The 21,395-nt window shown below is 40.2% G+C and overlaps 1 protein-coding gene across 1 annotated transcript; it reads left to right on the forward strand.

Annotated features, from left to right (window-relative positions):
* The first annotated feature begins 7,742 nt into the window (after positions 1-7,742).
* HRG (histidine rich glycoprotein) lies at positions 7,743-18,993 on the forward strand. The gene is made up of 7 exons (XM_065674456.1): positions 7,743-8,051; positions 11,483-11,590; positions 12,631-12,718; positions 13,249-13,415; positions 15,109-15,225; positions 16,718-16,804; positions 17,495-18,993. Exons 1-7 carry the CDS (start codon positions 7,833-7,835, stop codon positions 18,527-18,529), a joined length of 1,821 nt encoding a protein of 606 aa, XP_065530528.1. The 5' UTR covers positions 7,743-7,832; the 3' UTR covers positions 18,530-18,993.
* Positions 18,994-21,395: the final 2,402 nt, after the last annotated feature.

Genomic DNA, 21,395 nt, shown 5'->3' on the forward strand with positions numbered 1-21,395 from the left:
TTTTTTCCTGTGGAAGATCTCACAAAAGATTATTTTTTCCTAAGGCTTTATAACTTCACTTAAAGACAGTGGAAAAGGCTACCCACATGTGAAACCTCTGCACATAATTCTCACTGGTGTAGAATCAAGCCCAGGGTATCCATATTCTTACACTTTACTAACCCTGCTGTGCAGGAAAAATGACGGTTCACAAAATCAGCCTAATTCTTTCTTGAGGTAGGTCATATTAGCTGTTTTATAATAAAAACCACAGGGACACTCTACAGCCTGTAGCTAAGAAAAATCCATTTCACTAAAGCGAGACATAGCAACTGTACTGACAATAACAAATATAAATAAATAAGAAGACAAGAAGAAGAAAAAGAGTGAACATGAAAAAGAAATGTCATTTGTGGCCAGAAGTACACTGATATTTGCAATAATTATGCAGTTTGTATGAGACCAGAGAGCCTTTCTTTAGTGGCACCAGATATGTAAAATCATTTGTTCAAAACAAAATCAATAAAATATTATTGTTTCTGAAGATTGTATGCTGCTGAATCATCCCTCAGGATGCTGGACAATTTCTCCATACAAAGAGTCTTTCTGGAAAAAAATATGGGCTTGTTGGAGTATTCTGGCATTGTGCAATTTGCTTAAAATGGATTATTTTATTGTTATAAATAAAATATAAATAAAAGTATTATTTTATTTTGAGTGGATACAAACTAATATGGAAATATTGTATGGAGTTATGTTCACAACAAATATGTTTGTTTTTTCCATTTGAAAAGCTCTTAAAAACATAAATTTTACATAAAGGAGTAATTTAATTGCATCCAAGATTAAAAAAAGCCAAAAAGTGATATTTGAAACATAACAGAGGCAAAAATAATTCCATTTCAATTCAACATGATATGAAATTTCAAGATATTTTCATTTTATTCATTACAGAGTAAAAAACAGTTCAAAATCAGGTAGTTCTCAAAAAATCATAAAATTCAAATCTATCTAATTCTTACCACAGTATGAGCTGTTGGCTGTGTCGGCATTCCCCTTTATACTAAATCATCAAATTGCAGCATCTTGTTTTCCCTTTGAAAGTTTCACCTTTGCCAGCTAGGTTTTGCCTAGCATGACCAGTGTGTTCTACCTCCCTGCACAGGCGCTGCTGATTTGCCACATACCAAAATCAGGGATAGCAGACATCACCCCATGCCCTTACACAGAGCACTCACTATGGGCTTTAGGGAGTCAGAGGACAAGAGCATTGGGGCAGCAGCCGATTCCGATTTTCAAAATGCTTTTTTTGCCCCTGTCACTTCAGCTGTTTTTTAAGGCAGTCTATTGCATTAATTGTTTGCATGTTGATTCTTATCTCACTATCAGTTTAATGACACTACTGAGATTTATATCAATATGAATAATAAAACTGTGTGGTTCGGTTGATACGCTGCAGGGAACAAATGCCATCCAGAGGGACCCTGACACACTTGTGAGGTGGGCTGATGCCAACCTTATAAGGTTTAACCATGCCAAGTGCAAGGTCCTACACCTGGGTCGGAGCAATCCCAGGCACAGCTACAGGTTGGGCAAAGAAGAGATTCAGAGCTGCCCTGCGGAGGACTTAGGGGTGTTGGTCGATGAGAAAATGAACATGGGCCGGCAGTGTGTGCTTGCAGCCCAGAAAGCCAACCGTATCCTGGGCCGCATCAAAAGGAGCGTGACCAGCAGGTTGAAGGAGGTGAACCTGCCCCTCTACTCTGCTCTTGTGAGACCTCACCTGGAGTATTGTGTGCAGTTCTGGTGTCCTCAACATAAAAAGGACATGGAACTGCTGGAACAAGTCCAGAGGAGGGCCACGAGGATGATCAGGGGACTGGAGCACCTCCCGTATGAAGACAGGCTGAGAAAGTTGGGGCTGCTCAGCCTGGAGAACAGAAGCTCCATGGAGACCTCATAGCAGCCTTCCAGTATCTGAAGGGGGGCTATAGGGATGCTGGGGAGGGACTCTTTATCAGGGACTGTAGTGATAGGACAAGGGGTAATGGGTTAAAACTTAAACAGGGGAAGTTTAGATTGGATATAAGGAAAAATTCTTTCCTGTTAGGGTGGTGAGGCACTGGAATGGGTTGCCCAGGGAAATTCTGAATGCTCCATCCCTGGCGGTGTTCAAGGCCAGGTTGGATGAAGCCTTGTGTGGCATGGTTTAGTGGGAAGTGTCCTTGCACATGGCAGGGGGGTTGGAACTAGATGAGATCTTAAGGTCTTTTCCAACCCTAACTATTCTATGATTCTGTATGTAACCAGATTCTCCACCAAAAGGAGTACTGGGAAAGAAATCCACTACATCAACTACTAGCCACAGCCAAGAATACCCCATTTTGGTTAGTTCTCTTTCTTTGACTACAGCTGCTTACAATAATAAATTGAACAGCCGCAGCAACAAGTGAAGATAAATGTAGTGGGGTTGGTGTGAAGATAAATAGGGAGTTAAAGAGAACATCTGAATGTCTGGATCCAAAGTTTTGAGCATTTAATTTGGATATTGGTCAGCCTGTTCCATAGACCAGGCTCAGAAATGACATTTGACTCAATTCCTTTTCTAGCATTGATCTGAGATTTAGGTTCAAAGATTTCTCTGATTTAAAAATAAATACCAGAAGGGGTATTTATTTAAGTGGCAACTGTATCTACAGTATGGATCAGCAAGCATCAGTGGTCAGTAGAGATTCCTGAGCATTTCCTTTATTTGCTGTGGCTGCTCCAGCACCAAGTCCTGTACCCAGCTTTCACATCACCTAGGCCACCACCAATGTTTATCGTAATTGAGGCCTGGCATTAATATCCAAGGCTGAATTACTGAAGTACAAGTAGGAGACTGTAGATGTATAGTTTCTGTGTTTATCTTCAGGACACACATATTGCAGTGCTCCCAGGTGGCATTGATACGATTGACAGCTGATAACGTTTAGTCATCACTACTTCAAATCCTGCTGCTGATTCAGCAGATTTATGCAAATCTTTGAGTGGGCCACCACTCCCACCAACATGCCCACAGGGACAGATAAGGGGACAGGATGCAACGTATCTGGTCACCACACATTTACTCTATGTGACAGCACGATCAGACAGGACTGCAGCAAATCTTCTAAAACGAGGCCCAGACAGTGCCAAACCTCTCATCTTTGGGCCTAGTTTCTCGGCTTCTAACCAAACTGAGCAAAACAGCTGGCAGTAACACCCCACACCTATCTTCAGTCATACCCCAAATGGTTTCTTCTTCTGCTAGGACTGTGAACTCCCTGTTTGTGCTTGAAGCGCTGCTTCTCCTTGTCCAGCAGAGAACAGGCCAGTAACATAGAGAAGCCATCCATCTCATCACTGGAGATGAGAAGCAGGAAGATTTTGGAAGATAATTCCCAACTCATTTTTCAATTTTGTTTCACAGTTTTTCAACAGTTATTGATTTTACAATATTAAATAATCCATTATTAACTTGCTGTCTGGGCAATGTCCCCTAAAATCTGGTCTGATGTTTTATCTGAGCAAACATTCCAGTTTCACAGGGACAATGTTTTTTATTCAGGCACAGATAAGTAATGGTCAGTGACCTCTGGGGCTGTTGATGTTCTTACCAGATACTACCAAGCCTTTATTTCTGAATATAGATGAAGCACTGTAAATGAAAAAAAAAAAAAAAAAAAAAAAAGCCAATACCAGTCAAAGGTACAGAATAAGATGTGCTGGCTTATTTATGCATGCATTGGCTATGCATTTTTTTAGATTTTTAGCTACCTGAATTTTCAGCTATCTGATTCTGAGTCTATGATTCTCTTACACTTACCCTTGGCCAATCAAAAAGTTTTTAAAAAGCGAGACCCAGATGTCAAAGTTCTCAAGATGGACTTAAAAATCAAGATTTTTTACAAAATACATTAATTATTAATTCTATTTATAACTTCAGAACCAGCCCATTGAACACATTTCATGGTTAAACATTTTCTTCCACATCTGAGAGATTCTAAATATTAAACCGCTGTATTCAGAATATACATATATATCAGAATCAAAGAATGGTTTGGGTGGAAAGGACCTTAAAAACCATCCAGTTCCAATCCCCTTGCCATGGACGGGGACACCTTCCACCAGACCAGACGTCCAGCCTGGCTTTGAACACTGCTAGGCACAACTTGTCAGGGCGACCTGTTCCAGTGTCTCACCACCCTCACAGTGAAGAATTTCTTCCTAATATCTAATCTAAATATCCCCTCTTTCATTTAATGCCATTTCCCCTTGTCCTGTCACTACATGCCCTTGTAAAAAGTCCCTCTCCAGCTTTCTTTTTTTTCCCCTTTAAGAACTGGAAGCTCCTCCAAGGTCTCCCTGGAGCATTCTCCAGGCTGAACAACCCCAGCTCTCTCAGCATGTCTTCACAGGAGAGGTGCTCCAGCCCTCTGATCTGCTTTGTGGTCCTCTGGACTTGTTCTAACAGCTCCATGTTCCTCTTGTGTTGGGGGCCCCAGAGCTAGACACAGTACTCCAGGTGGGGTCTCATGAGAGTGGAGTAGTGAGGAAGAATCACCTCCCTTAACCTGCTGGCCAAGCTCCTTTTGACACAGCCCAGCATACCGGTTGGCTCTCTGGGCTGCGAGTGCACACTGCTGGCTCATGTTGAGTTTCTCATCAACCAATATATTATTTTGATTTTAAAGGTATAATTTAAAGACTTCCAACTAGATGTAATCATAAATACTATACAATCACAACGGTTGCAAATACTTCCCTTATGTTAATCTACTACAACTTATAAGCATGAATTAAAGCTTAAATATTACAAACAGTATCATGCCTCAAGCCCTGAAAAAGTAAAATCCCTTGGAACTTCCTCTGACACCAACCTTAACATTAACTTCTTAACCTCACCTTTTTCCCCAGCCTCTCAAGCCTGACAAGCAGATCAGTCTTGTACCATATCCTTAAGGACATCATCTTACAATTGGGGTATTTTTTTCTAGAAAGCAGTTTGCAGCCAATGACACTGAGGACAAGACAAGGAATACTAACACCCTTTTTATTCCCTGTATTAGTTCTTGAGGCCTCCTAAGTGATGAGACTTCATTGTTAACCTGCTCACTTGACAGTTGGTCTCCTCCAAATAGCTTTTGAACTTTAGGTTTCTTTGAACAACATTTTATAGACAAGGTGATGAAGCTTCTAAATATTTCATTAAAAAAATGGTGACTGGTAAAGAAAAATAAGTCATGGGAGGGGAAGCTATATGACCGGGGTGTAAAATCAGGCCATCCTGGTCTGAAGCTAAGAGGCATCACAGACTGAAAAAAAGGTAAGACGTGTTAGCCAGGATTTCACCTATAAGTGACTGGAGCCACATGTGTCTTTGTTAGCTCTACTCTTGCTTAGCAGCAGAAATAACAGCAACTGCAGAGCAGCACAGGCTACAGGACGGGTAAGGTCTTGCCACATGCATAACTGATTGAGCTGTATGATTTGATAACCCCAGCCTATGAGTGAAACACTACTGCAGAAGGCAGAGAACAGCCAGCTAGCGTAATAGTTTCCTCCCAGGAAATCAGAGATACCTGTAAATACTTATGGCTATACTTTAGGAAAGGAGTAATTGGTTATTGCATATTACCTCCTTTATTTGTCAGCTTTTATTTTCTTTCCCCCCTAGAATAAATTCCTATTTATTAAGTGTCTGGCACACTGTTTTCCAAGTGAGGAGGATAAATCCCTTTTTTGTGTGTTTTCCCAGATTTCTAGAGGAAGGTTTTGAATGGATGTTTCTTACAAACTCCTTAAAGTTTGAATGCGGACCACCTCTTACTCTTGCAAGTCAAGTCTTGGTAAAAGTCATAAAGATAAACAAGCTTTTGATAAGGTAGTCAAGAGAAATGCCATGTTTGGATAAATATTCCTATTCCTGTCAGCAACCTCTTTATAGAAATAGGTTCATTAAAGCAACAATCAAAACTTACAAGTGATAAATATAAAAACAAAATAGGTATTAAAAAAGATATCAAACTGGATGAGAAATACATTACACTAATTCAGCTATGACCGACACTTAATCAACTGCTCTGACTGTGCCTGGAGTGCTTGTCCATGCTGTATTCCAATAATAGAGTCCAATCTTCCTTTTCCAAAGAAATTAAGGACAAAACTCTTTACAGAGGGAACAGAATCTTACTTTTACTTCTGCAGTCAATTTTGCAGGAATTGTACATTTTCTACTGTTTATTCATAGTGCTTCTATTTCATACACAAAAAATACATAAGCCACTGTCAGGAAAATGATTGGTGTCACAATGAACAGCACAGAACAAAAGGAGAAAAAAGAACAATATGCAAACAATAGATGACTACGGGAATTATGTTCTAAATTACCTAATCTGATGCCTTTCTTCAATATGACGGCCCATTTGAAAAATTAAACGGTATTGTAAGTAATGAATGGGTGTGCAACTTGGAACACAGCAATGAGGCGAATATTACTTTTAACTGATGGGATGTATTTCAAATGTCTTTGATTATTTACATAACATTTATTTCACCTTTTTTTTTTTCAATCTTCCAGAAGAAATTCTGAATTATTATAAAGAAACATTATAAAAACATAGATAAAAGAAATGCCCCACTGCATCAGAACAATGGTTCACCCAGCCTAGTATTCATCTCTCAAAGTGGAAAGACGGTTGTGGTTAAGAGAAATATATGACATGCCCTCTTTCTGCAAACCATTCCTCTGGTATTTTTCCCAGAATAGTTGTTCTAGGGATTTTAAAAAGCACATATCTGCTTAGTCCTCCTAGCATCTACTTAAGGACATGCTATCTATGAACTTTTCTAAGACATTCTGACACTGCTGATACTGTCTGCCTCTGTATCTTTGTGCATCAACAAGTTACAGAAGTTCTCTACCATTTGTGTGGGGACTATTTTCATCCATTTTAAACTGACTCACACTAGTTTTGAGTATCTCTGGTTCTAATATGGTAAGATTCTCCATTTAGCCTATCTACTTCCTGAGAACTGTTAAGTGTGTCCTGAAGTAACTATAGAAGAAAGCCACTGCCTCAGCTCTGCTATTTAAAAATATGGTTTCTTAGACACCAGACATGCATCAGATGGATTTTTTTTAACAAGGATTAATGAAATGAGGTAAGGGTTAAGTATGACTACGCATTGTATTTCCCAATGTTTCTCTCAAAAATAAATAAAAAAACCCCTCCAAAAATTTTCTCAAGGTGGAAGAGTAGCAGGTACTCACATAGCAGCTACAGACCACCAGCTTGCAAATGCACTTTAAGCTACATCCCCTTCCAAATCTGAGTGATCACCTTGTTCCCCTTTCACTACTTCTCTGCTAGGTAAGGATCTGTAAAATCAGTCATATGGATATAGCCATCATTGGACCACAAATAATTTCACCATATTTTCAGTTCAACTGTTTTTACAATAAACAGAAAACCAAGATTGCGTAACACATGCATACATAAACTGGACCTTCTTAATCTCAGGCTCAGCAGCACATTGTTAGAAGCTACATATTTTTCATAGTAAAACACTATTGCACAATGTCTGCTAAATAATCACATAGTCCCTTTGATGGGCCTTATAAGGCCTACCTTCCTCAAAATCTGCTAAGTCACTATCTAATCATTTACTCGATGTTTCTAAATGTTAATCCAGGTTCAAGGTAATGGCCCTCTGACACAACACTCAAATTTATATAAAAACATGCCCTTCTAGCATTCACTTATAACTTTGGTGGCCTACTCTGATTTAAATTTAAAAGCAGACTACTGACTTTATTAGAGCATAGGCAGATGAAACCTGATGACACAAACAAAATGCTGCTTCTAGCTTCAGCTTTTTTCCTAATACTACTGCAGTGCTCTAATGCCCAAAACAAAACAATTACACCTGCAGACTGTAATACCATTGAAACAGATGCAGGAGTGGCCCTGGATTTGGTCAACAGACATCGCAGAAGTGGCTATGTTTTTGGGTTATTCCGTATTACTGATGCACATGAACTACATATAGTAAGTATCAATTTAAAGGCTGATTTACACAAGACTTGTGATTTTGAAATAATGACTCAACTCTTTAAAAGCTTATGTTTATTGCTTTTAACAGAAGAATGTTGGTGTAATTCAAGGAATCAGTTCTGATTTACATTGTCTCAGTATTCATTTGTGCATGGTTTATTGTACATAAGCTTGATCTTGAACAATGCTGAATGCCCTTATTCTCTTGGCTGACAAGATCTTGTTGTAAGAGATGCTCCAAACAGCTTTATACAACACTGGAAATTATTTTGTCCTGCCTATTGTCATGTCTCTTTTGTGTTCAAAATTTATATTTGAAGGGTTTCTTTAATCTGGGAATGTCTAATATTAATTAGATCAACCTATCCTCAAGACTGGCATTTTGTTATCATCTTAATTCTGGGAGATGAAAATGCCACTCTGCAAAACAGGGGAAGGGCTGGATAGAGAATCTGCTTCAGTCATTTCCTGTTTCCTTCCTATTTCTATTTCCTAAAGAGAATACATAAGCCTTTGTCAATGATTGCCTAAATGCCAAAGCAAATCAATAGCAGAAAAAGCAACAGAATACAAAATTTCATCAACTATTAGATAAAAGAGACCAAGGACATAGAATCATAGAATCATAGAATAGTTAGGGTTGGAAAGGACCTCAAGATCATCTAGTTCCAACCCCCCTGCCATGGACAGGGACACCTCACACTAAACCATCCCACACAAGGCTTCATCCAACCTGGCCTTGAACACCACCAGGATGGAGCACTCACAACCTCCCTGGGCAACCAATTCCAGTGTCTCAGCACCCTAACAGGAAAGAATTTCCTCCTTATATCCAACTTAAACTTCCCCTGTTTAAGTTTTAACCCGTTACCCCTTGTCCTGTCACTACAGTCCCTGATAAAGAGTCCCTCCCCAGCATCCCTATAGGCCCCCTTCAGATACTGGAAGGCTACTATTAGGTCCCCACGCAGTCTTCTCCAGGCTGAACAGCCCCAACTTCCTCAGCCTGTCTTCATACGGGAGGTGCTCCAGTCCCCTGATCATCCTCGTGGCCCTCCTCTGGACTTGTTCCAACATTTCCATGTCCTTTTTATGTTGAGGACACACAATACTCTAGGTGAGGTTAGACAAGAGCAGAGTAGAGGGGCAGGATCACCTCCTTCGACCTGTTGGTCACACTCCTTTTGATGCAGCCCAGGAAAATATACTAATGCACCTGACTACCTTTCAGCTGTTTGCCTGTGAAACTAGAATCCAGGCACACAGCCACTGTTTAAGAAATGCATGGCACATCTCAGTATGTCAACTGAAAAAACAGGCAGTGTTTGATGGAGGTGCTTAAGACTGCCTGTTAGGACAAGAAAAAGGTCAGGAAGTGACCCAAAGCCCAGATTCCAAGGATGTGGCAAGTGATACTTTTGGGTTTTACACAATAGCCAGGTAGTTAAAGAACTCATCTAGGGAGCAATCAGCCTTCTTAATCTTCAGCATTAAGAGAGTAAAGCCTCAAGTCTCCCATTCTTGAAGAATGCTGCTGCCATGCAACTAGGTGTGTGCCACCCTTGTGAAGGGGAGCCACTGGACAGTAAGACATGCAAAATTCATGGGATGGATGAGTAGAGCCATAGTTATTTCTAAAAAGAAAAATCTCAGTGTTTTTACATTTTAATCAATTATTAACTCCACAAACCATAGAACCGTAATTTGGAATAGGGATCAGAGCTGAGGATTCACATTTCCAGGTGAACGGTATAACCACTAGACTACCATGATTATGGTCTGCTTTATACCCTTAATGAATTCTGCTGTCTTTGCAATCCAGGGTCACAGCTTCAGCTATCATACAGAGCCTACAAGAACAGCAAAGACCCTTCTGTCTATCCTATTGCTAAAGAATTCTCCCTGTAAGGTCTCTGCACCTTCTCAGTTCTAGAATGTCTGGTATGGCAGCACTCAGTGGCAGTGCGGCTTCATTCAGGCTATGATAGTCTACTGCTAGTCTCTGCTCTCCATTAGACTGTCACACTGGCCATATGGCGCTATTAAAGGGTGAATGAATGAACATTTTTTGTGACCAATGACTATTACATCAATGTAATGAATGTTTATAACAAATTTGTTATAACACACTCTGGTAAGATCTGTTGTAATCTCAATACTTCATGTCCCATGTTGGGCACCAAAAAGGATTGTCATGGTTTAATCCCAGAAAGCAACTAAGTACCATGCAGCCACTTGCTCATCCCCCACCCCGGGTGATTCCAAGGGGGTTCCAAGGAGAATTGGAAGAAGGTAAAACCCGGCGGGTGGGAAAAGAAGAGTTTAATAATTGAAAAAAAGTAAATAGTTATAACAACAACAACAACAATAATAATAATAGGAAAAAGAGAAAAGGAGTAATAAAATTCAGAATTTAGGAAACACAAGTGATGCACAATACAATCATTCACCACCTGTTGACTGATGTCCAGCCAGTCCCTGAACAGAGATCAGTGGCTCCCAGCCAACTGGCCCAGTTTCTACACTGAGCATAACAATCTATAGTATGGAATATCCCTTTGGCAAGTTTGGGTCAGGTGTCCTGTCTCTTCTCCCTCCCAGCTTCATGCGCATCTCCTCACTGACAGAACATGAGAGACTGCAAAGTTCTTGATCAGGGTAAGCGCTACTTAGCAACAACTAAAACATAGGTGTGTTACCAACCTTATTCTCACAGTAAAGCCAAAATACAGAACTGTACCACCTGCTAGGAAGAGAATTAACTCCATCCCATCCAAAACCAGGACACTTTTACATTACAAACAATAATCAGCTTTGTTGCGCTGCTCCTTGAATAACTTGAGCAGGAAGCAAAGTTCTGAAAAAGTATCTGATCACAAAAGTCATTTGAGATGGATGTAGCTATAGAATTGGCTGCCTAGGCAACTGATTTCCTAATAGACCAATATGTTCTATGTGAAAATCAGAAAGACATAATGGCAACTTTTTAACACTGGCATTTTCCCTACTTGATGGATGACAGGATAACAACACACTCTTCTCACAGGTTCTCAACAAAAAGGTAACAGTTGTAAGTTGCAGTAAGGGAAATTCTCACTAGATGTAAGGCCAAAAAATAAATCATGGAGAAAGTGGTTAAGTTTTTCTATGGAAACTGGAATGGCTTAGAGAGGTTGTGGAACATCTTTCTTGGTGATACACCAAACTCATCTGAATCTAACTTTGGAGCTAGCTTTGCTGTGAGCAAGTGGCTGGACAAGATGATCTCCAAAGTTCCCCGCCCCCCTAAACCCTTTCTAGGCTTGTCAGCTCAGAAAAAACCTTAGGAAGCTACATTAAAGATTAAACATACCTACTTCAAAGAAGTTTCCTTCAGACCAAACTTCTTATATACAAACTCTTTTTAACCTGCAATTCTCTTCCAGGGAAATTCATCTTTCCTCTACTTAACTTTGGATGTGCTGGAAACTGAATGCCCTGTATTATCCAGAAGACACTGGGCATCCTGTGAATACAGTGACACCTATTCCATGGCAAGTAATGGCACCCAGGCAGAGTCATATGTCAATAATCCATTAACTTGATCTTCAACTAACTGCCCAGAAATTTCTATGTCACAAAATCTCTAAGACTAGGCTTTAATATGGCTCACTATAAAATAAAATCTATGGAATTCTAGACTTATTGAATGTAAGCTAAAGGTTTGGAAAAGGGTTGATTCCTCAAATAAGTGCAGCTTTATTTATTTGTCTTAGAGAAGATATACTCAGCATTCCACTGCTGGTAGCAGTACTGACGTTTAAAGAATAATTTGCTGACAACTAAAGGGCATTAGAAATTATTTTTAAAGCATATTCCTAGTATATTAGCCAGAAATACTAGTGTTACATTTTGTCAGTTTCCTGTCATAGCATTTGTTGTATGACAATATGAAATACTAGTAGTGTCATTATACATACAATATGTAGCAATACTTACCGTTTATTGTTGCAGTCCACTGAAGCAGTCTGGGATGAGAACCACCAATCCAAAAGTTTATCTAAATAGGAGAGTGGTGGAACTACCACACAGGACAAAAGAGGAAGGCTGTGAGGAGAACAGAGAGAGGAGAGAAGAAAAGAGGAGAGGAGAGGAATGGAGAGGAGAGGAACAGAGAGAAGTTAGAAGGGCAATTTATTCTTTTTATTAAGTTGGGGAAAAGGAATGAAAGAAAAGGTCCACCCATTTTTTTGATATTTATGTAACCTTGAGTATCTCTGTCGTCCTAACATCCCTTGTTAGCTAGTATTATATTAGTGTAAGTATTAGAATGACTGAGAAGGCTGGTTTAGTTTTTCATTGTCTACTCAGTCATGCAAACTGAGAATTAAAATAAAGGCTCTTGTAGAGGGATATCCCATTTTATTTGACCACAAACTTTGGGAGCTACCAGATAAAACATTCCACTAATGACCACATCTATTATTCTTAGAAGTACTGTACATTAAAAGGAGGCATAATTTCTGTGATCACCTACATCCAATTAAATTTGGAGAAAATAACATCATAATCTCATATCCTTTTTTCTTCTCAGGACTTTGGGCAGTGTAAGATTATCATGCATACAAACCATCTGCTGCAGAAACCTCAACTATATGGATTCAATTGTACATTAAGTCCAGGTAAAATAATCACTGTTGTAAGCCAATGCATTCCTCAAACCAGCCCTAGTACCAAATTACAAGTCTGTGTATTACTATATATGGTAACCATATAGCAGATTCATTCATCTGCTTGCAATTCATTTATATTTTAGATAATTCAAATGGAATGTTAAGAATTAGTAATAGAATTGAGGTTACCCTGCTCTTCTAAAGCAGACTTTATTAATGTCAGATGATGTCACCATTCCAGTCCACCCTAGCATGATAATGAGTATCAGGACAAACCTAAACTTAGAATGGATGCCCTTCTGGGGCGGTAAGATTCTAAAGTGGAGCTAAAAGACTTATAAGAATATTCATTTCCACAAGTTTGTATTTTTTCCACATTATAGGACAAACCCATATTTGAGAAGTGAGGCATGGGTATTATACTTCCAAGGAAATGTTTGCATTTCAGTTTCTCATTATGAGTTCACATTAAAGGCATATGCACACTCCCAAGAGTATTAATATCCATTGCAATATTAGTAATTTTTCTGTTTTCACAGTTCCGCCAGATTTATTAGAGTGCAAAGATTGTCCTGTGAAAGTTGAAGTCTTAGAAGTCACTGAGCAACATAAAAATATTGCTGCGAAGGCCCTGAAGAAATTCAACAATGAGGGTAACCACACAAACTACTTTGGCGTGGACAAAGTTGAAAAGATTTTAAAGATGGTAAGTGGCATTTTGTCCTAAAATTACTTATAACTGACAACATTTTGTGAGGAGCTCAAAGCCATGGGACCAGAACTCAAAACTTTCTAGGATCAGAACTATTGCTTGTCACCATTCAGTGTAAACCATCTGCTTAAAATTGAAGGCCCTATTTCTGCAAAGACTTGTTATTAACTTTAATTCAGGCATGTGAAAGCAAAAGGACTTCATCTGCTAAAAACTACGGCAGTGAGATGGCAACCAAAATGTCAGAGCCTTCTTTGTGTACCTGTTTTTATTTTGAATGCCTATTTACCTATCATACCATAACATACAAGAGTGTATTTACTACTGAACAGAGTTCTTCAAGATGCACAGTCATTGTATTATCACAGTCACACATTCTGCCAACCAAAATCAGATAATTTTCTACTCTTAGCATATTTAGAATTTTGAATCTCTGCTTGCAGAGCAAAGCAGCACTCCAAGAGCTCTGAATGACAGGAGGTATGCGTCTGTGCTGTACCTCTTCAAGAACTGCTGGCTCTAGTAAATAACTCCTCCATCTTTGAGTGATGTCACCACAAAGACTTATCCTTTGGGTGATTTGAAGTATAACTCTCACATCACCACAATTTCTTGTTGCTAGATACTGGAGACCTTCACTCAAACAGCACAAGATCATCTGCCAACACATGTCAGTTCAGGACACCTCAGTAATGAGGTCCCATGGCCCTTCCCATAATACATGTTGATCTTGGAAACTGCCAGAATTATAGCATGCCAACCACACCTCCCTGCAGCTTTTAATATTGCTCAGAAACACTACAGTGTTCTACACTGCAGTCCTGTGCAGTGTATCCCTACCCCCATTTAGCAAGTGGCTGTTTTCAGATTGCCTGATTCATAGATTTGTCCCTAAAGGCTTTGCCTTCACATTTTGCTGCCTTCAGCTACAGTGACAATTTAGATTGCACCAGTGGATTTCAATAGACTTCACAGCACTTAGAAACTATTAATTATGATAAAACATATACCATAAAGTATGTGCATCCACTTTTAACCAATTTAGTTAAGTTAATGAAACGTGTGTGCACACATATGCTATGGACATCTTTCACACAGACTTAAAATAAACTATTCCTACAGTTGGAAATTAAAATGAAACACCTTTTTATGGATTTTACTAGGATCACAAAGGCTTTCTCTCATGTTCTTATGGAACAATGCCTTCTCTATGAATAATGCCACTGACAACAGAGAAAGCAACAATCTCATTGTAACTGGCAAAATTTTATCTCAAAATAACATCAGCACTGTAGTACTACGCATGCCCATCACTGGATAAGCGGTGGTTGTCATCCAATAGATTTCTATACTTTCAGAGGAGCAGCAGCTCAATTTGGGGAGAAGAATCTAAGGATGCTACTTTCTAAAAACACAGACTGTAAAAGTAACAGGTCTTAATACATACACATACCAGACAAAGAAATAAAGCAAACATTCCTGGAACTCATAAAGGTGTTCAGAAAGTAAGGTATAAAATATATAATCTATTTTCCTTACAGTATATACATGAACATCTGAATAGCACAGGTAATGAAAGCACGAGGTAGGTGGGATTTTGACAATGATATGAAGTATGGTTGCTTTTAAAATTACAGAACTTTAAATACACCTAGTTGCCACTTCTTGTTTGACCTCTTCGTTTCAGATTGGATCCCGTGAAGGTCACATTTTAGGATTTTCTATAAAAGAGACCAACTGTTCCAAATCTGCACGACAAGCAGATCAGGCATTGGAATGTGATTTTCTTGATGACTGGCACACTGTAAGTAGTCTTAGAATGAAAACTGATAAAATGAGAGGCACCAGGAAGATCTTCCCACAATATTTCCAAGTATTTCTTATAAGCATGCACCCCAACTCAAAATTAAAAATCCAGCATGTCCATGTCCAGATACTAATCTTACAGCTGCTCCTTTTTATTCTATAAGGAACCAGTCTGAATTCTCGAATTTAAAAGTAACTGGAGTCTGGTATATTACAGGCCTACAGGTGAGCTTTTCAGTTTATATCTGGCTTTCATATTCAAACTGTGGCCATTCCCTAGTAAATCATTCATACAAACTTTTACACTAACACGAATCACAGATCTTGAAAAAAATGCATGTGTTGTCATCCCATTGGGCCCAGGGTTACTTTTTTTTTCCTCTGCTGCAGGGGAACGGATAGTGGAATAATTCAGGCTTGCCTGCAAATTACTATCAAAGTACTCTCCTCACCCACCTTCCCATTGCAATAATAATCTACACCAAAGAAATAACTAGGCAAGGTCCTAATTTCAGAATAAATTTCAGAAATTAAATTGAAGGAATCAAATAAAATATGGAAAAATAAAACATGTAGAACTTTCATTTTATCTACATCCATTTTCCGCTCTGGCTCTTTATATTCCAGACAACTGGGAAGGGTTGTGAATGGACAGGTAGCAGAAACAGAAGTTCACTAGAATGAAGGAGAAGCCAGAGAGATAGCTCGAGGTTTTGAATTCTGTTCTCAATGCTGCCACCACTTGTGTGTGCATGTAAACTGCTGTTAACATTTACAACCATTGATCACAACAGGCTACTAATGGCTCAAACATATATCAAGACAAAGCACCCACTATAGAGAACATAGAGAACATACACAGAACACTTTACCTGAGTTCTGTGCACTTTCACATGAGCAATTCCACACACAATGGCGGGACAGCAGGTGAAAGTCACAGCAAACAGAATGCTAACGCTAAAAGATTATGAAAAATTACTTCTCAAAAATACATATGGGTGAAAGCTCTACCTTGAGCTTTGTCTGAAGCAGCATAGCTACGCAGTGTCTGGTTTTGAGGACTTTGAGCAAAACTTCTGAGTAGCCAGTCTGAGCAGATATTTGACAAGCAAAGACAGAAAAAAAAAGTAAAAAAAAAAAAAGATCAGTCACCCATGGGGTACTCATTTTGGAAACATCAGTAGCTGACCAATCAATTACTTACAGACATCAAAAGAGAAGTAAGTTGGAATGTAGTAGCCCTCTACATGCCCATGGCAAAGTGGTCTTCACAGCAAAGAATACTAAAAAATGGCACATATTTTAATCATGATTAATCACTGACAAGTATCACTGGTCAGAAAGCTCAGGATCTAGCCAAGTTACATAAACATACTTAGGTATTGAAGGAACTAGCCTAACTTTCAAAATGTTAAACTTCCAGTAGCTTCTATTAACTCCATCACAAGAACCCAGATGTGCATTTTTTTTTTACTTTTTCCTTTGCTTAGCACGTGGGATTCTGCAAGGCAAGAATTATCAGCGGTTCAGATGAACCTGATGGAACAGATATAAGCTGTGAAATCTACCATCCCTGGGTATGTATTCACTTACTGAAATATTTCTGGTTATATCCTCATGCAGGCTACATAATCATCTGTTAGTCCAGACAGACAGACGATTGGAACGACTGTTTATGCCCCTTTATTATTGCCTGGGTGTGATGCAGCATGTCAGGACAGGCTGGCTTTTGACTGCTAGGTCAATCAGTGAATGAATTAGAACTCAGCTATCCCTACTACTCCCTCCAAGGGTGTCTCCTCCTAGTCCAATTGTACTCCTTAGTTAAAGTGAATAGAGACTGGCAAACAAGTTCAGAGGAATTTTAGAAAGCAAGAGGAGGAGAGATGCTCTTTACCATACTTGGCACTCCAGTTTATATTATGACAGCTACTCCAATGTGGGGTTTATTTTGTTTTGATACATCACAAATTTTGCTCATTTTGCTCATTTCATTTTGTTATGGTGTAGTATTTCCAGACAAATTTCAGTAATTTAGCATTTTATCATGTACTCCTTCTCTTCTATCCTGAAAAAATGCAGAGTTTGGTTTGGGGGTTTTGGTTGGGTTTTTTTTTTTTGTTGGGTTTTTGTTTTGTTTTGTTTTTTATACGATCACCAGATCCATAAATGCAAACCTACTACCTCTCACTTCTGCCTCTTTCTCACCACTTTCTTCTGTCCTATTAACATCTTAATACTACCTCCCCTGGTGTTTTTACAAACAGAAGCATGGCTATGGGAAAAGATGCAGATATTCAGCTCTGGGACAACCTCACAGACATACTCATCGTCATTTTGGTCACAGACATCATCATAGACATCATCACAGGCATGGATATCCACCCTCTTCTCAGTCCAGACCTGAAGACCCTGAGCATGACCATAGTTTCAATGAAGAACATCAAGACGGCCATGAAGAACCTGCTCCTCCTCCCCTCCATGATGGACCACATCACCACCTTCACCCTCCACACCACTGTCCTCCACCTCCTCCCCACGGTGGACCACATCATCCCCCTCCTCCTCACCATGATGGACCACATCCTCCTCCCCAAGAAGAATCACAAGATTCCCCTTCTGCTCCTCCTGCTGATGATGCACCACATCCTCCTCCTCATGGTCCCCATCATGGACCACACTGTCCTCCCCCTCCTCATGGACCACATCACCATCATCCTCCTCCCCATCATGGACCACACTGTCCTCCCCCTCCTCATGGACCACATCACCACCATCCTCCTCCCCATCACGAACCACACTGTCCTCCCCCTCCTCATGGACCACACTGTCCTCCCCCTCCTCATGGACCACATCACCACCATCCTCCTCCCCATCATGGACCACACTGTCCTCCCCCCCCTCATGGACCACATCACCACCATCCTCCTCCTCCCCATCATGGACCACATCACCCTCGTCATTTCCATGATCACCATTTTAGACATCATTGCAACAAGACAAACATGTCAGGAAAGTATATTCCATTCCAAATAACAGAAGCTCTCTATCGCATTCCAGTTCTAAATCAGCAGGATTCTCTCACACCTCCCACTGCAAACTTTCTTTATCTATTCCAAAGCAACTCTCATTCTGGTGAAGGTATTCCCTTCACTGGCTCAAGTCTCAAGGAGATGCCAGAAGCTCCAGGTTTTCTAGATCAACTTACACAATCAAAGTCATGCCCAGGAACGCCCAAACTTGTTCTTCCAAACATTTTGCCTTTATTTCCACATAGCTCCATGGCAGAAAAATCTACATGACCACAGAGAGAGATGTTCCTGGCTTGAGAGTTGCAGGGCCAATGACAGCTGTACAGTGAATGAAAATGCCATGTGGAGAAGGGGGAAAAGTATACAATTTCTAACAAGCAGCACAAAAACTAATGCTTAGGTATTCCAGCCTGCCTCTTGATCCCCTCTATCTCAGACTCCACTGTAATGGAAAGGCTCTAAATTCTGAGTCCCTCAGCTAATGTGAATGGACTCCATCCAAATCTCCCCAGCGAACAATATTCCTTTAGTTCTAACAGAAAATTTCCTAATAGTCAAAACTACTATGTAAAATCTTTGATTTTCTCATAATTCGTAATCATAATGTACTTTTCTGAGGAAATCTGACTTGAGGAAATCTGACCAATTTCTATAAAAAATTATCCATAGCACTACAGTCATGTTTATAAAAATTCAAAGAAAATAAAAATATGTACGCTTTCTTTTTTTCTTGACACAGTTGCCAAATTTTGTCTTTTTTGTTACTATGTAAGTTTAGCTGCACAGTAAACATCCATGAGGCATACTCTAAGACATATTGACCAATAGTGGTTGGGTTCCCAACATTATTTAGAAAAGATCTGAGAATAGTTAATAGCTTGGAGTTTAACACAGCAGGGTGGCCTGCGACATTGGTATAGTTACAGGTGATGATATGCCAGAAATACTGCATTCAAGGACCGCCCTTTCAAACAGTTCATAATTGCTCTCACAAGAGGAGAAAAGCAAATGCATGTAATAACTATTTCATGTAAATGTTTTCTTCATCATTGAACCTTCCTCATTGGAAATGGAGCTGGGAGGAGTAGGAAGAAAGATTACTGGTGTCTCTATGAACTCTAGCCCCCATCAAGTTAAAGTCCATTCAGACACACCTGGGATGTCAATGAGTTAGTTCAGAATGGTTATCTCATAAGAAAGAACATGGGATTAATCTTAAAAAATTAGTTATTTGGTCCTCAAAGTAGATTTTTAATGGCATAAAGTAAAACACAGTGTGAGGGCTATGCTGGAGAAAAAAGAAACAAAATGGGAAAACAGCATTTTGTGTAACTGAATGGAGGTTGTCTAATTTTTTAAAGTGCCTTACCACGTATGAACAACCTTATTTCTGGCACAGTTTATCCACAAAGCCTCTAAAGTGCATTTTCTTTAAGCAAAACTTGTAGCAAATGCAGTGGGTTGACCCCAGCTGGACTCCACCACTCCCCTCTTCAGCTAGAGAGGGGAGAGAAAATATAACCAAAAGCTCGTGGGTTGAGATAAGGACAGGGAGAGATCAGTCAGCAATTACTGTCAAGGGCAAAACAGACTTGACTTGGAGAAATTAGTTTATTACAAATGAAATCAGAGTAGGATAATGAGAAATAAAACTGCATCTTAAAATCACCTTCCACCCATCTCTTCCTTCTTCCTAGGCTGAACTTTATTCCCAAATTCTCTATCTCCTCCCGTTCCAGTGGTGCAGGGGAACAGTGAAAGGGGGTTGTGGTCACAGAATCACACATTGTCTCTGCCGCTCTTTCCTCCCCAGAGAACTCCTCACACTCTTCCCCTGCTACAGAGTGGGATCCCTCCCACAGGAGACAAGCCTGCACTAACTTCTCCACCATGAGTCCTTCACATAGGCTGCAGTTCCTAATGAACTGCTCCAGTGCAGGTCACTTTCACAGAGTGCAGTCCTTCAAGAACAGACTGCTCCAGTGTGGGTCCCTGCTGGGTCACAAGTCCTACCAGCAAACCTACTCCAACGTGGGCTCCTCTCTCCATGGGGTCACAGGTACTGCCAGGAGTCTGCTCCAGTGCAGGCTTCCCACAAGGTCACAACCTCCTTTGAGCATCCCCCTGCTCCACCATGGACCTCCAGGGGCTACAGGGAGACAGCCTGCTTCACCATGGGCCACCCCATGAGCTGCAGGGGTTTCTCTGCTCCAACACCTGGAGCACCTCCTTCACTGATCTTCATGTCTGCAGGGCTATTACTCTCTCATATTTTCACTCCCCTCTCCAGCTGAAGTTGCTATTGTGCAGGTCCCCCCGCCCCCGCCCCCTTCTTAATATGTTATCCCAGAGTCACTGCCATTTGCTGAATGGCTCAGCCTTGGCCAGCAGCAGCTCCATCTTGGAGCTGTCTGGCATTGGCTCTATTGGACACGGGGGAAACTTCTAGCAGCTTCTCACAAAAGCCACACCTGTACATCCCCACTACCAAAACCTTGCCATGCAAACTCAATACAGCAAGATACAACTAGAACAATGGAGCTGAGGCAATCCTAAAGCATTTGCAGATTTAAAGCAAAGCTATTTGGTACTCAGCACTGGAGATAAGCACCAGATGTTCCCACAGATGTTCCCAGCCAGCTCTAATTCTGGCTCTGACAGACACAGGCAACATTACTTAATCACTTGTTCTTGGGCATCACTTTCCCTGCCTGTAACAGTAACAAAACATTCTGAAGACTAACCAATCCATGGTCCAAAGGTAGCTGTCATAAGGCAGCAAAGATGGACCCTTCCAAGAGTAGCATGAAGGACAAGGTTTATCAAGTGTTATTGAAGAGTTACACGACATTCAATGATATGCATCTGTCCAAAGGCTTTTTCAAACATGTTCTGACTTCTCAGAACTATTGCAGTCTGAACACTAAACAGATCTATAAAATTTACAGGGTTGTTGTCCAGAACCAGAACTTCATTGCCACTGTGACCTTCTTGGGTGTTTTACTTAAGCCTTCAAAAACAGATTCTCAGTAGCAGTTTAGACTTAAAGAAGCTAGAAACCTATAAACATTCTGCTTTCTCTTTTGCCTGGGGGCCATCCTACTTAGTCTAATCCTGTCCCCAGCTGCAGCCATTT

This window comes from Lathamus discolor, chromosome 3 (genome assembly GCF_037157495.1).
Source record: "Lathamus discolor isolate bLatDis1 chromosome 3, bLatDis1.hap1, whole genome shotgun sequence".
Taxonomy (NCBI): Eukaryota; Metazoa; Chordata; class Aves; order Psittaciformes; family Psittacidae; genus Lathamus; species Lathamus discolor.